General features: G+C 39.9%; 1 protein-coding gene across 1 annotated transcript; it reads right to left on the reverse strand.

Annotated features, from left to right (window-relative positions):
* Positions 1-289: 289 nt before the first annotated feature.
* cdcp1b (CUB domain containing protein 1b) lies at positions 290-15,394 on the reverse strand. Its single transcript, XM_031737499.2, has 13 exons — positions 14,663-15,394; positions 12,125-12,343; positions 11,292-11,633; positions 10,558-10,764; positions 9,391-9,738; positions 8,083-8,301; positions 6,516-6,860; positions 5,439-5,798; positions 4,276-4,473; positions 3,604-3,963; positions 2,652-3,005; positions 2,483-2,564; positions 290-1,577 (listed from the first exon to the last, which is right to left on the reverse strand). The coding sequence occupies exons 1-13, from the start codon at positions 14,724-14,726 to the stop codon at positions 1,091-1,093; spliced, it is 3,585 nt and encodes a 1,194-aa protein (XP_031593359.1). The 5' UTR covers positions 14,727-15,394; the 3' UTR covers positions 290-1,090.
* Positions 15,395-17,308: the final 1,914 nt, after the last annotated feature.

Consider the following 17,308-nt stretch of genomic DNA (forward strand, 5'->3'; position numbering starts at 1 on the left):
TGCAGACTTTATTTAAAAATTGTCTGCAGTTTAGAAATGTCACATAAACCTGGACTCTGCATTTGTTATTTCCGCTATGCTCCTTGGTAAACAGTAGCTGCAACTCTTCAGCAGTTCTTCCACACCCTCCTCCTCCTCACACTGTTTTTATAGTTGGAGTTCCTGCGGCTGAAACCGCTTTTTTAGTGTCCAGCATGCAAAGAGGCCCATGTTTAAGCACAAGAGGGAAAATGAAACGTCACTTCAGATGAGGTAATGATGGCCGTAAGGTCACGTAAGGCTACACCGCTTCCCCATCATACACTGACAATTTATTGCAAGACAAAACAAAAACAAAACAATTCTGGTATGTACAGGCTGAGAAAAGGCAAATCTTAAAAAAAAAAAAACAAAAAAACACTAGTCAACAATATAAAAACCATTTACAAACAACAATAACAGATAATTTTCCATACTCCAAACAAGTTTTAAAAAAAATGAAACCAAACAAACTTTCAAGAAATAGTCGTTGTTGCTTTTTCTGGCTGGCAGTAAGATGAAAAGATTGCGAGCCATATCTCTGGGATCAAGGATCCTTAATAAAAAGCTATGGGACAATTACATAAAGCCCCTAAAACCAAAGAACCAATCAACAGCTCATGTTGGAAATACATGAGCCAATCGTGTGCTTTCACACTGAGGTTCGTGGCTGCCTCAACAGTGCAGTAAGTATACTTTTTGCTTTTTTCTACTAACTGCATTTGTCTAGAGCTGCGATGGGTTGAGCCAGATGTGTTCCTTATGTCTGAGCCATTAGTGAAACCACAATGTTACGAAACGTTGCACAAGCATAAAGGAAAAGCTTTTGTACATGCACTCTTTGTATCCCAGGGACGTTATTTTCCAGACTTTTAAAACAGGGCTCACTGCTTTCACTCTTGGATCTCTAGAGCAGACTGAGTTCTACCAAATACCGCTTAGACATATAAGCTCAGACTCCCTGAGTATAGTCACAGCACAGACACGTGCATGAGTACCCCTTGGCAGATACTTGGTGCTGTAAGGAGGATTTTGAAATAGCAGTTCATTGGGTGGCTGTGGTCCTGACACACTACAAAGAGTCATCCGGTATGGGCTCCAATTCAGTCCCAGAGAGTCGGATTGGGTTTATCTCCCCTGTGGTCTTGAATGTGTATAGCTCATTGTCAATCATCCTGCGGTCCTGGAAGCCGAGGCTGTCCTGTCGGTTGATGGGAGTGCGCGGACGGGATGGTATGAAAGTCTCAGAGGGATCCATGAACGTTTTGTCCTCGGGCTGTGGATCTGGTTCTTTAATGACAGGCAGCGCTCCATCAGTGGGGCCTGTGAAAGTGCGGTAGGAGTCTGTCTGAATGCCGTTATAGTGGTCTGGAAACGCCTCGCCATGGCTGGAGTTGCTCAGCAGATGGCCATAGACCATCGCTTCATCTATGGACTCATAGACGTGGGATTCATTTTCAGATCGGGTTTTGGTGAAGTGCATGTCAGAGGGCCGGAAGATATTCCCTTTGGGCATGTATATGGACGATCCCCTGTTCCTTTTCTGATTGTTCTTTTTCCTGTTTGAAAGGATGAAGACAAACCAAAGGTTTATGGTCTTATAATGCCACTATGAGAGACTATGTATAAAAATGTCTTTAATTCCTAAACAGTTAATGCTGTATTTTCTTTGTTAGTTTGTTTAAACTTAAATTCACTGGTTTTGCACAGATGCAAAATTGCAAAGTGTGTCCATATACTTTGGCTTTGTGTATATCAGCAGAAACAGCAAATCAATGGTTTATCTTACAGCAGTTGCATTGTTCATATTTATTTTATAACAACCATTATAACTGCAAAAATTAAAATTTGATATTGAAAAAAAGGTTTGTGTTCTAATTGTGAAAAATCATCAAATATAAAGAAAATAAAAAGGGATTAAAAACAAGCTTATTTTTAGTATGACTCAGTATCTAATCTCAGATTAAGTACATCATTACAATTGTATTTAATCACAATGAGAAAAAGTAGAACAAAAAAATTGGGGTAGTCGTGGATGTAGTTTATATGCTAAAAAAGGGTAATTTTTGCCCTTTGCTTGGTGGTTGCCAGGCAACAGGATGGCTATGCATAATTCAGCTTTTGTGGATTTAAATGACATGTTATTGTCACGTAATAAAAGTGATATAATGCTTTTATGAGGTGTTACAGGTGCATAAATGCAAAAAAGTAGTAATTTAGCTGTTTTGCTAAATGGTTTCTAGGCAACATGATAACATCTTTAAATCCGATGTAGATAAGAACCTGCTGAAGATGTACCTGTATGCTAAGTTTGGCTGCTCAACTGCTGGTGGTCTAGAAGGAGTTTGCAGCCAAAGAAACAAACAAAAAGATACACAGACAGAGATTTCTTCCTAACTAGCGGCCTGGTCTCAGTACAGGGTTAGGGTAATAATGGTCGGGGTTTTGCTACAGGTGTACTCACTTTGCGACGATGCATACAACAGCTAGCACTATAAGCAAAAGCAAAAGAGCTCCTGATATCCCAAGGACGATTGGTAAATAATCTGTGGAGGAACAAAGCAAACACTGATTAGATTTATGACTTTAAGATGTTTTGTGTATTTGAATGTGCTACAGTGATAGCTGCTTACTCTGCTTCCTCTGCAGATTGATTGTGGTCAGTACACTAAATTGACCAGTCTCTGGTTCACAGTTGGACATGTTGAGATAGAAGCTCTCTCCCACCAACTTTTCCACCACTTGTGGACCCTGTTCTTTGAAACTTAGTTTCGGCTGTTCATTCCCTATCGTCCTCACATCGATTCCCGTGTGTCCCTCTTTACATTTAGGCTGTGTGACGTTAAAATTGAGCTGTGCTTTGTACTGGTCGGGCAGCATGACGATCCAGCTTAGGGTGCGGTAAGATTTCATACCCTGAGGCCAGTTGGGGGTCGCCAGCAGTGTTGGAGACATCGTGTCAGGACTGACCGCGTAAATAATAGTCTCTGAAAGAGGGAAGGAATTCATATCAAGTCTAAATCCTGGGTGTTTTATAAATGAAAATAAATAAATAAAAACCCATCTGTGGTGCAACAGTGCCTCAGCGTGGAATTTTAAAGTACAGTAGCCGCATACTGCAGCATGTTGTTTTTCAGTCTCTCAAATAAATTATTTTGTTCAATAACTAATTATTGATTCAAATTTCCTTCATCTTAAGGTAATTCTTTAAAATGACTTCTTTAACCAAACTCAAACAATAAAAGACTACATAACATACTGGATGATAAAACTAGTCACTTTTTACACACTGGCTCATGATTCAGGTCATCATTCTCACTTTTGAGTCCTTTTAAATTTTGAATTTAGCTTCTATTATATTTACCAAGCATGACTGCAGTGTTTTAAAACAGTCAGACAACAAATTAATGAAGCCATTATCAGGAAAACATCATAATGACCAGTTATCAGCATTTCTTCTAAATAATATAACTGATACAAGTAATGAGTAAATACGCCTGGGCCTGGGTTTTTATTCAAAAAGAAAAAAAAAGAAAAAAAAAAAAAAACAGGCTGGAGCCTAACAATACATAATTGACATTTTACCTGTGATCTCCTCGCTGACGCTGATATTGAGGAAAGACCCCGTCATCCTGCTTAACTGCTGTCCCGGAGCTGTGATGGAGATGTTGGCGTGCACTTGAATTTTTTGGATTACGCCATCAAAGCAGAAATTTCCAACAAAATTGCTACCCTCTTCTTCTGCCAAGTGCAGAGAAAAAGGCTCTTTACACTCCTGGCTGGGCAGGGACTGCCGCAAACTCCCTTTTGGTGACACCAGGTCCCACGTTTTGGTTTCTGGGATGTTGAGGTGCCAGGTGAAGCTGTTGAGGGGCATTGGCAGGCAAGGCTCCATTGTGGACACAGAAAGTGTAGTCACGGGGCACGACTCTGTGTTCTTGCAGTCTGTCATTCAAAAACATAAAGTGAGATGGATGATATTAAGTTTCCAAATAACAAATGCAAGCAAATGCAGCAATTTCTTGCACTTTTTTTTGTAAAAGTTCTTATTTAAAGGTGGAAGGAGGCTCTCTTGATGAGCTTTTCTTTGAAGTCTCAGAAATAAAGCTAATAAACATTTTTCTCAAAATATCAGTCTGTCCTTTTAGACTTTAAATCGACTATTTAACTTAGATTTCATCTTTTCTATACCCAGGAAACAGAGATAGATCTCCTGTTATGTATAAGAAAACACATTTCAGGAATGAGAACTCTCACCAATAACTTTTTTGGCAGTCAGGCGTACGTCTTCATTTGGGCAGTCGAGGAAGGACAGTTTGGCTATTGATCCCGCAGTCACATTTATCTTCTCTTTAACCTCAGAGTTGATGCTGATCTCACAGTAGGAGTCAGAATTTAGATTCTCAATCTGCAGGGACATTCCTGGGTCTTTGGTTAGATCCACCGTGCACAAAACTAAAAGGGAAATAAAAATAATACATATAGATAAAGATAAAGGTAATATATTCCATAAAAATAAATACAAATAAATAAAAACAAAACATTAAAAAAAATCTTTTTTTCCCCATCCAGATGTTAAAATAATGTGGGACATGACAAAGCAGAGACACCATACTATCTATCCATTCATCCATTTTCTTTGGCTTATCTGTGGTCACAGCAGGAGTTGGAGCTCATCAGAGCTGTCATAATATCAGATATGAGCTACACCTTGGACAGGGTAGCAGTCTGTATGCCTAACATGGAGACAACCATTCACTCTCGCATTCACACCAATTTAGAATCACTAATTCACCTAACATGCCTTTGGAGGCTGGAGTGCCCAGAGAAAACCACACAGAAAGGGCCCAGCTGACCGGCGGATTCAAAACCTCTTGCTGTGACACTAAAATTTGTTCTCTTCACATCCTCAAAAGCATCAAAACATTTTTCCACATTGTCTCCAGACTAGTTCACACTCATCTCATGTGCTGCCATGAACCTGCCATCATCTGTTGATGGAGGAGCTGCAGTATCTGTGTAAACCTGAACAGGCTGCAGATTTCCTGAAGAATTTATTCCCAAATTCATAATGAAAACATTCAGTGTGCAAACAAAATGCCTGTTTAGATTCGGACCCTTTCTACTATAACTTCACTCTATTGGGTTGTTGATAAAAGTGTTACACAGTCTCCATTTTATCTATATTTCGGTGTTAACATGATACTTGCATAATGAAACGAACTTAAGTTTAAATAAATGCAATTTTTGCCCATACAAATTGTATAAACTGATTGAAAACCATAAATAATTACATTACAATATCTACCATAGTTAAAGGAAATGGCAGTAGTGTGATAGACACATAAAATAGCTTGATGTTTAAAAAAACAAAACAAAACTGTGTATGAGTCCCAGCTGTTTATGTTTTAACACTGTACCTGGACGGCCGCTCCTCACTACAGAGACGCTGTAGTTCAGCGTGAGACCTGGCAGCGTCGTGTTGGTTTCACAGTTTGTCAGCACCATGTTGAAGTTGCCCTGTTGATGCTCCGGCTGAGGATCATTTAGAGTTTTGGTTACCGTGTTGGCCCCTGCCTGATAGTCCACTTTCACCTCTCCATTGTTGAGGCACTCGGGGGGTGTGACGTGATCGAAGCGCACGGTGTAGTTGTGCATCCCGGGCACCGTGAAGTTCCACTGCATCTGCATGTTGCCAGGGAAGTATCGAGGGAAGTTGGCTGTCACGAGTGTTGTGTCCGATACACCTCGTGGTAGGCTGACCCCCACTATCGCGATCACTAAGAGGAAAAAAAAAGCAGCGGACACTGAGGTTAGAAAAATCAAGATTTCATAATATTTCATAACATTTTAGAACACAAAAACTCAAAACATTAATTCTAACCTTTTTACTAATTTTTGCCGTTGTGTTTATGTATTCTTTATGATTAAACAATTCTTTATGGTTGTGAAGTAAAACAGTGAGCAACTGACACCTGAACTATACCAAATCTTTCCTTTTATCATTCAATGAAAAGGATTTTCATGTGCCAAATTAAGAAATAATATTTTGGATGTTCTGACCGTCCTATAATATATACAAATGTATGAATACCGAAAGGTGACTAGGATATATAACACCAGGTCAGTGTTATAAATCCCCATTGCTTTGCAAGTTATTTGGACACTCCTGTGATTCACCTGGTAGAACAGGCAACCTGAATGCTTAAGGCCTTGCAGCAGTATTGTGGATTCATCCCAGACCATGCTGCATTTTTTTGTCTACTCTGTGCTGCCCTATCTGAATTAATGTATAAACAAAATAAATAAATAAAAGCAATTCATTTAATAAATAAAAGCCCAGATTTTCATGGAAGACAACATTTTCCAAGTGCCAATATGAGACTATTAACTATGGCAATGTTTCTAAAAAGTGTTTCGTTATAAGTTCTCTACTCAATGATTTATTGTGCTGTCTGTCTTGTCTGAGGTTTTTTTGTAGATATAAAATGACTCACTGTTCGTCTCAGGCCCGCCACTGAGTTTGAACTCAAAAGGATCCATCTTTGCATTCGCCGGCACCTGTAGGGACACGCGGCCCTTGTAGCGACCCTGGATTGTGTTCACAGATCCTCCTCTGCAGAAGGTACCAATATTTGCCTGCCCACGTAAATAGATAATAAAAGAGTACGTGTGCTCATCCGGGCATTTCTCCTCACTGGAAATCTGTCTCAGTCCCTGTTCTGGGAAGTCCAGTTGGAATGTGTGAGGGAAATCAGTTTTCAAGTCCCAGTTGAAGGTCCGGTTGAACTCTGGGAACACCGAGGACTCGGCCTGAACAGGCTCACCAGAGAACGGTGCGTCTGTCCAGATACAGATAAAACAAAAGAGATGGTGAGTTTCCAATGGCTTTTTCCCCCTCACTCTCCAACCTTTCTCCAGGTATCTCAGGCTCTGGAGGTTACGTTGATTCTACTAGCTGAAGTTCAAACTGAACAGAATGGGGAGGAAAGGTAATTTAAGTGGCTTTGAATGTGGTATTATTTTTGTGTCAGATAGGCTGGTCTGAGTATTTTAGAAACTGCTAATCTGCTGGGATTTTCACACACACTGAAGCTTGAGCTACAGCAGCAGAAGACCACACCAGCTGTGACTCCTATTCCTGTTACTCCTATTAGCTAAGAACAGGAAACTGAGGCTACAGTTCACATGGCCTCATCAAAATTGGACAGAACAGAAGATTGGAAAAACATTGCCTGGTCTGACATTCAGATGGTGGAATCAGAATTTAGTATAAACACCATGAAAGCATGGATCCTTCCAGCCTTGTATCTGCAGCTCAGAGTGGTGATGATGATGTAATGGTGTGGATCAAATTACCTTGGCACACTTTCGGGCCCATCAGTACAAAGTGAGCATTGTTTAAGCACCACAGCCGGCATCCCTTTATGACCTCAATGTGCCATCTTCTGATGGTTGATCCCAGCACGATAACATGCCGTGCCATGAAGTTCAGATTATCTCAAACTGGTTTCTTGACCATGACAGTGAGTTGACTGTACTCAAATGGCCTCCACAGTCACCAGATCTCACGCAATATAGCACCTTTGAAATGTGGCTGAACCTGAGATTCACATAATCGATGTGCAGCCAAGAAATCTGAAGCGACTGTGTGATAGCATCAACTATGTCACATCAATTTTGGGACAAAATCTGTCAGGAATGTTTCCAGCACTGTTTTTTCAGAGAATAAGATCAGTAAACAGTCAGAGCTGTGAAAAGCTCAGTCATCAGACTGCTTTGAATAGCTTTGTTTTTTGCATCGACTTTCACTATAAGCTAATCGGCTCATGATGTATTTTGTTCACATGGTCATTTACAGGCGCAGAATGCTCCTTAGGTATCTCATGAAAACTAGATGATACCCTCCATAGAGGCTTCCCCAAGCTGGCCAATCAGAAGAAAGTGTCCTTTTAGATAGGAGATGTTAAAGAAACCAAAGCTAAACTGAGGGGTTGCACAAAATTCCAGTTGTAGACAAATTAGACCATAAGACCTGACTTCACATATTTTAACTCTACATACCAATTTCTCTGTTGACCTCCACACTGAAGACATCTTGAGGTCGAGGGCAGGTAAACTCTACTGAGACGTTGCAAGGAGCAATCAGTGATAGGGTTTTAGGGTTGCATTTCTGGTTAGGCGCCATGCCCGTACACACGCTGCAGTCGAGCTTTTGATTCATCTTCGTGATGATAATTCTGGTTTTCTTGATTTCAGAGGCCACAGACATCATTCTGCTAGCTAAAAACAAAAAGGTGCACAAGATGGTGAGATGCTGATCTGGCTGAAGATAATTCAGCTCTGTCACTAGTCTGATAAAATATTCATATTAGACAGACACGAAATTATTTTCTGGTGGTTTATGGTTGTGACCAGGAGTTTATATGCACTCATTATGAGCATAAATGCAATGGCAATTTGGGGTTTTAATGATTTCTTGGAACAGTTCTTTTTCTAGGGTGGAATAATTGCACAACATACATCTTTAATTACTTTAAAAAACAAGAATTGGGTGCACAAGTTTGAATTTATTTGGGATTTTCTCTAATCCACACAGGGTCAAAAGTATACTTATAAGATCAAATGTATACATACACCCCCACTAATATTTGGTTAAATTACTCTTATCATGTTTAACCTAAACCAGATGCTTTTGGTTTCCATCAATAAGCTTCTGGCACAATTCTGTCTGGATATCTGACCACTGTTCATGGCAGAATTGGTAGAAGGGTGTTGGAGTGTATGGAAACTCCTAATCACAACTTTACATCATTAACACTTTTAAGCCAAATCAGTTCAAGAAAACACTGCTGGTCAAATATTCTTATAAAACGAAACATTTCCAACAGCTTCAGCTTTAACCTTTAACAAAATAAAATAGAAAAACTGGTATTATGCTATTTGTGGTTAAATTAAGAAGGGAGACATAAATATATTTATAGTTGATTTTTCATAAAAACATAATTAATATTCTACTTATTATTTATTTATTTATTTATTTTCACACAAAATTTGATCAGATATAGCATATAATTTATTTTGGTATAATTTTTTAACATTTGGCTGGGGACAAGAAACAAAGCTTAGCTTTGCTTTCCCTATTAATCAATGTCCAGGTCAAATATATACAGATTAAAGTAACTACATTTGAGTTATAGGTCCTTAGCTGCAACTGTATAAAGAGGCAATTATTGAATCATTACCATTTTAAAGGATTTATCAGCCATTGTTAAGGATAGGTCTCCATAAATATTTGCTTTGATGTTTTTTCTTTATATAAAATGAATAAAACATCTTCCTCTACGGGTTCTAGAAAGTGTTCAAACTTGCCTCTCTCTGTGGCTTTGACATTAAATGCTGCCGACTCCAGTTTTTCTCCTTTGGGCACTTCGATAGTCACAGTCGTTGCTCCAAGCAGATTCAGATCAGACACCGTCCCACCTTTGCAGTAGTTGTTACTTTGAATTTCGCCATTGCTTTTAGTTGTATTCACTGAGTACTGATAGCCATCTGGGCAGGTCCCCCCTGAAGAGATGTCCTTCAAACCACCAGGAAAGTCCAGAGTTAATACAGTGCTCTCTGGGACACTGATGTCCCACGTCAAGGATCTTTTGAAGGCATTAAGTTGATCGGGAACAATTTCTGCTGCAGAAGGTTTGCAGGAAGTCTTGGTGCATTCTGGATGAAGAAATTAGGAAATATTTTAATTTCACATGATGGCTGAGGAGGATGAAATGTGAGGTTTTCCTTCAATGAGAGAGATGCCAAAGTAAATGTAGAAATAAATGCAGAAAAAAATATTATAGATAAATGCGCAAAAGTAGTATTTTTGCAACAAACCGATTCCTAAAGTGCTTTTAGTCAAAAACTTGGCAGCATGCTGCGCAGTGTGTTCTAAAGAAATGTGAGGAAACTGGGTAACTCGGGATAAAATAAGTGGAAGTGGAAGGTCTAAAAACAAACAAACAAACAAAAAACTACAGTGGATGAGTAGTATCTGAAGGTCATGTCCAGCAAAGACCTGAAACAAGAGTTGAGAGATCTGGCTCTACGGTTGATCCGTCTACTGTTCAGAAATGGCCTCAGTGGAAGAGTAGCTATCAAGAAGCCATTCTTAAGGCAGTGATACAGGGATAAAAGGCTGAGGTATAACAAATTACACAAGAACTTGATTGAAAATCATTGTAGGTCTTACGGAGTGATGAATCTAGATTTGAACATTTTAGTTTAAATCGCTGTCAATATGTACGGAGGAGGTCATAAGGGAGGTACAACAGTGAGCATATACAGCCATCTGTAAAACACGGTGGAGGCTCCGTCATGGCTCAGCTGGATTTCAGCCAGTGTGTTGGAGATGTTGTCAACATCGATAGAATTATCAAGAGAACAAATGTTGATCCACCATGCAATACCTTTTGGACAGCAACTGATTGGCTTGATTTTTTAACCTTTATTAGTGTATTAATTTATTTGTCATATAGCTCCAGCAGTTCTCACCTATTGTCTTTTTTATCTTCACATTGAACCCATCTTGAGGTTTCGGGCAGCTGAACACCAATGACAGTTTGTCAACATTGTTCAGCGTCTTTTCCGTGCTGCAGGTGAGAGTGGGGCCTTCAGCGGTGCACACTTCACACACCGATTCCTTCGGGTCCCGGCTAAGGACCATAGTCGTGCTGGAATCAACGCTTATGACCTCAGTTTCTAAACAGAGTAAAACGCAGAGTGAGACAGAGGCCAGGGTTGAGTTGCACCAGCTGTTAGCCAATCCCTTCACAGGGTCCTTGTAATAGAGTCCACCATTAAAGCTTTAATTAAATTACTCACTTTTGCCTTTAGTGATGGATGGAAAAACTCTGAAGTGTGCTGCCACCATTGGCCAGCTTGGCTTTGTCTACCAGCACCATTAAACCCCACTATAATCTAATATCTTCAGACCCACAAATAGCAAATTACAGGCTTTATCTTCTTTGTTCACACAAATCATCTGCAAGTAGCAAGAAACCTATTTCTATGAAAGACTGAATGCAAATGCAAAATAGTAAATATTTAGACCAAATTCACACAGTTAAATCATTTTTTAAAATCTGACTGATTTTTGGTGACTCATTTTAAAAGTTTTAAGCTATAATTGGGCTACTTAACAGCTGGTGCAGCTCCAGTTAAACTCAGCATTAATCCTATGGAGCTTCTAATTAAAAAAGACTCTATATTTAGCAAATAGTTCTTACTCAGTTGTGTGACGGAGGTCTGAAACAGCTCACTGACCACCTGAGCTTTTGGTTTCACTTGCAGAGACACGACAGCTGGATTGATCAGATACAAACTTTTCACAGAACCGCCTCGACAGTACTGAGTCTGGGCCTTGCTGCTGGCTATGGATGTGGACACAGAGAACTGATAGCCATCTGAGCATGGCTGTAATGTGTCCGTCAGTCCTCCTTCGATGATGCTCAGGCGCACGACTGTGTCCTGAGCTGCATTCAGATCCCAGGTGAAGATTCTGGCAAAGTTAGTCAGGATGGATGGTTGAGTTTGCAGAGTTGGCGAGCTGCAGGCATTCTCAGTGCATTCTGGAGTTCAGTCGAAGACAAGAAAAGATGCACAGATGGGTTAAAAAAAAATGGTACTGACACTTTAATTATGCTTAATCTGCATAACACTGAAAATGTCTTTAGAAAAATTAGTAAATGAAAAACCACAGACGCCACAGCTATATCTAAGTGGATTGCATACGAGCTTTGAGCTTTCTTTTACAATAGAAATAGCCACCAATTGACTTGACTGGGGGAAAAGAAATTGTTTTCTGAGGATTAATTAGAAGCAAATTAAAAAAATAATAAATAAGAAATAGTAATGCAAAGTCTAAAGCAATACATGTCAGGGTAGGAAAGAACTGTGAAAGTAGAGGCTCCTGCACAGTGGTTTTTACATCTATGAATTATCTATTCTTGAAGCTATGATTAGACCAAATGAATACTTGCTCTTCAAAAGTATAAAACACTTTAAACGACGTCTGATCGAAGCCGAACGAGCCATTTGTGTATTTTGTCAGTAAACTCACCGATGGAGCGAGCAATCGTCACAGTGTAAGACTGCTCGACAGGCTGGGAGCAGGAAAACTCCAGTGTGGTCTCAGCTTCAGGTACCAGAGAGAGAGAAGAGTTGCAGGAAGACTGTGTGCTGTTCACCTTGCTGACGATACACACAGAACATTTTGGCTGCTCGGTGGACACGATCACATTCAAGCCTTTGTCTGGTCGAACGACCTCCTGCTGGGATTCTGGAAATCAGATCCAATAATGTGAATATGCTGTAAACTAATCTTAAGAGGAGATCAACAAATGCATAGCTCTACAGGGATAATTATATCAGACTTTAGTCACTTTGGTTCACCCTGAAAGATAAGATCCCACAAAATGTACACATTCATGTCCACCAGAGGATGTATTTTTACCTAAAAAGCCACAGTCAGATTCAGATTAGTTTATTTTTATATCTGTGACCAAATACTTGTGGTCTTAATGATATATAAAAGAAACAAACACATCCTTAAACGGTCCAGCTGATTTTTCTGTTCACGCCTGAGCAAACACAGCAGCTCCAGGCACACCTATTCCCATGCACTGAAGTAACAGACAAGCGCAAATTAACTGAATTTCGATAAATGTGAGTCACCTAGTGAGTAAAGAGAGGGTGAACCAGTTTTAAAAAGCATAATGAGGTGATTCCCCCGTTGTTTTCTCCCAAGAATGTTTTTCTAACTCTGGGAGAAGCAGTTTTTCTCAACAGCAGCGAGGTTTTTATAAACCAGATGTGGTTACAGGTGTTGTTTTTGGTGGTCTTTTCTATTTAAACATCCTGTGTCCACATACTTCTGTGACATTTCTACAGTTCCTGACATCAACATTGCATAATTTTAGCACATTCTTTGCCTGCACGTTCATGCTAGTCTATCCCAGAGGTTACTCTACTCTGCTGGAATTAGATCTGGTGACTGAGGATGCCACTTCATCATGACTGCTTTCATGATCGTGCTCTGAAGATACTTTTTGTTGGTGACTTGGTGTGTTAACATGATGCAAGCAGCTATTGGAATATTGCAGCCATTCTGGTATGAACACGGTTGGTAAAAATACCATTAATGATCAAAGTCCGTCAAAAAACACCATCCCCACATCACCAGCCCGGATTGGTGACTAAAGGCAGGCTGGGTCACTGGATTCATGCTGCTGATGCCAAATTCTGACCTTACCATCGACCATTTAAAGAGTAAAATTTGGAGACTGTAGTGCTGAAAGCCCCTAGAGATCAGTGGGCCCAGATGGACTCAAACCAGCTCATCAGGCACCAACAATAAGCTCTCATTAGAAATGTTTTCCCCATTCTGATGTTTAAAGTTACCTGGAGCTCATGACCTACACTGAGGTGCAGCTACATGACTAGCTGGTTGATTAGATAAGAGTATGAATAGGAAGGTGTACAAGTAACACACTCAATGTGAATATTTTCTAACGTATGCAAATTAGAGGGGGAAGTTCACACACCCTCATATATTACACAGTACACTTATTCTTACAGTTACAACCTTACTGCCCTGCTTCCAATCCTCTGCAAATATCAGAACTCTTCTCTTAACTTCTTTTATTTTCTGCCTGTTATTTACTTTCACCAGACTCTGCGAAATGCGGATGACCTACTTCCTGATTTATCCTTATTTCACATCAGTTCTATGAATGGAATTCAAGAAATTCCATATTTACTCACATACCCTGCTACTCTGAATGAGGTGAAACCCTCACATGTGCAATCCCATAATAATCCCTGCCTGGACCATACCTGCTAAAAATATCAAGAAACCTAATACTAAACACACAATCTAGGATTTAAAACCAAAACCAGCGATAAAATAAATATATTGAATTAAATATCACTCTCAAAGCGGCGAGCGTAATGTTAGCTCTTCCTATCTCTCAAGCTAAATCAAAATAAAGTCCTTCTTTAACCTGAACCTGTAACAACTAGTCCACAAAAGGCTTCTGGTAACCGTAAACAGTGGGTGTGTTGAGAACGTCACACTGTTCAAAGTTATTGAGAAGTCATTTTATAAATATGATAAAAACCATTTTTTAAAGTTAAACTTGCTGATGATGATTTCAGCCCAGAAAACCGGGAAGTTTACATAAAAGATTATGAAAAAAAAAAAAAAAAACGAGCAACAGATTGTTGGTCAATCATTAATGAAGTCGTGATGAATTCATGCCTCCAGGAAGCTCCATAAATGCCTCATAAACCTTTTTGAAAATGGAGGTCTGGAAGTCGGAGCTATGAGTGGAAACGCGCTCCAGCCTCCGTCATGTCTGAGCTGCCTTTAATGCTCGTTATTATCCTATCATTTATTGACACGGAGCTTTAAGCACAGCTTCGCTTGAGTGCATCTTTACAGCAGCTCAGCGCGCGCTGTGTTTCTGACCCATTTGGCGCACGAACGCGAAAAGAAGCCACGCTTTTGACACAAGGACGTTTGGTGTTTTGGTTTGAAGCTACACGTAGATTCAACAAACAACACAAAATACTGAATGATGTCATTTTTCCCCCTCACCTGATGAATCCAAGACTGCCAGAAACAGGAGCGCCAGGAGAGCGCAGGTCCTGCAGAGCCGCATGTCCTCAAAAAATAATAAAAATAAATAAAATAAAAGCAAAATAATTTTTAAATGATTGTTTTTGTAAGTTAAAAAGATAATCTAAAATCGCCGCCTCTCTTTCAGATACAGCTTACAGCTGCATTTCCAAACGTTACAACAACAGCAGCAGCGTCGCTGACAGCTACTTCCTGCTCACGAACACTTGCGCGCAGCGGCACAGAAGAGGGCGTGGACCGCAGGTAGAGTACCTGTCCAAACTTGACAGGAAGAGCAGGCCCTGCCGCTGTGCCTTTAAGCAGGAACACTGCAGCGATAGCGCACGCAGTCCGGACTCTTAGGATAAGACGCGGGTCCTCTTCTGACTCCCCTTGCACTGTGTTGGACAATGAGCGCCCTATTTATAAGCAGCCAAACATGCCAAAGATTGTTGGCATTGTGCTGTGTAACCCCCCAAAATGTGGCAGACGAAGGGTGTGGAAGCAGAGCCCAGAGCATAAGCAAACCTCGTTGCATCCTAGCTGATAAATATACTGATAAATAGAAGTATTTGTCCTTTAGTGCGACAAAAAAGGGAAAAAACGAACGAAGTAGGTTAAAGTGAGTCTGAATGATTAAAAATATTAAAGCTTCAGAAGGAATATTAGTGAGAAGCAAAACAGGCATAAATCAGGTTGTTCCTGGTCAGCTGGAATTTCCATTTTGTAAAATGGAGAGGGAAATGTGATTAACTGTGCGTAAGACAGCTTCTGCACAGCACTCCCACAGTTGCAGAGACTGCCTCCTGCCTCCACACGCCTCGTGACGCAGACATTCCTGCACAGAAACATACCTGAAGGCTAGACAGCTCACAAACACACATCCAGGTACTGCTATTTGAGTCCAAAATGCCTGAATTCAACCTTCAGGCATCTTTGACAAATATGAACCCAAACCTCTACATCATGACAACAAACTGGATTATACAAAGTTTTTTAGAAAAAATCAATACACACACACACACACACACACACACACACACACACACACACACACACACACACACACACATACACACACACACACATGCAACCAACATACAAACGACATGCAAGGCAAGGTTTTTGGTGAACCAGTCTGACAGCTAGGAGAGTGGGCGTTGTGATGGAAGCAGACAGCTTCACAAGAGGACCTCAGTGAGGAATCAGCAGCTGTCAGACGCCCCCTCCCTCCCTCCATCCTTCCCCTGCTCCAACTGTAACCGTAGATCCAAAACACGAGCTGCATGAGTTTCTGTTCTTTATCCTCTCTGCGTGGAAGCTAATGGAGACACACAAGCAACTTTAAATGACTGTGCTGTAACACACTTACAATATCGTAACAAGCTGTCGTTGTCAATTGGAAAGATTTTAGACTTTAAAATAAAAGAGGAGGATAAAGGACCAAATATTAAAGATAAAAAGTGTAAAGAGCCACTTAAAAAAAAACCCCCAGCTCTCTATTGTTCAGTTACAACCAGTCGGTGTTTACCTGGTGCAGGTATTTCTGGCTGTTTGGGTGTGTCTGGTTTTAGTGAGAGGAAGGTCCTAAAGCTTCCACATGAGGGCAGTATCACAAGACAGATGATCCTAGAAAAGGCTTCACTGCTCCTCCTCAATATTTAAAAATGCACATTTAGGCTGCCCAAATATAAGACTCAGGCATGTACTGTAGTACTTTATTCTTTTGGATTCACTTAAAAGTTGAGCTCTGAAGTTGTTTCTAAAGATATTTGTATTTTTCCAGTTTCTAAATATTTGGATTACTCTACTCATTTAAAAACATTCTTATTTATTAATTTTCTTATTTTCAGTTTTTGATTGAAAAGGAAATCCATTAAAAAGTGCTGAAACTCTCAGCTTTCCTTTTATCCTCAGCTTTCCCTTTAACATCCTGTGGTCATCTTACTCACCAGCTTGTTTGTTCACTGTACATTTTATACATATCTCCGTACAATTTTTTCTATACATATTTCTGTACATTGTTACCTGTATATACGAACTTCAGTTGCTTATGTATATAGGGCCACTTTGTGTCTTTTATATCTTGTATTCCCCTTGCTATAAGAGCTGTGTAACACCAAACTTTTCTCATCCATGGGATAATAAAGGTTTATTCTATTCTATTCTATTCTATTCTATTCTATTCTATTCTATTCTATCAAAATCTTATCCAAGTAAAAATTGAGATTTTTTTAACAAGCAGGTTTAAAATAAAAGGAGTTCCTGTGAGTGTTAAAATATAATAATTATTATTATAATTATCAATAAGACTGATGGACATTTTGCCTATCCTCACATCCTACAATAACACCAACTCTTTGCATGTCCTCCTTCACTCCATATTCAGCATCCATTATCCAGTATTCACACATTGTTGGTATGAATGGCTGTTTTTATCTTGTAGCTGACTGTAGCTGTTGCCATATAAACACGGAGGAGTCAGATGTTTAAACCCGTGTCCTCACAATGTGAGCGCTGTGGTAGGCTGAATGTGCTGCAGGTTCTTTTTCACCTTCAGGCTCCTTCCTCTGCTGCTCTGACATATTTCATCTCTTAGCTTACCCGAGAATACAGTTTTTAAAT

Source organism: Oreochromis aureus, linkage group 22 (assembly GCF_013358895.1).
Source record: "Oreochromis aureus strain Israel breed Guangdong linkage group 22, ZZ_aureus, whole genome shotgun sequence".
NCBI lineage: Eukaryota > Metazoa > Chordata > Actinopteri > Cichliformes > Cichlidae > Oreochromis > Oreochromis aureus.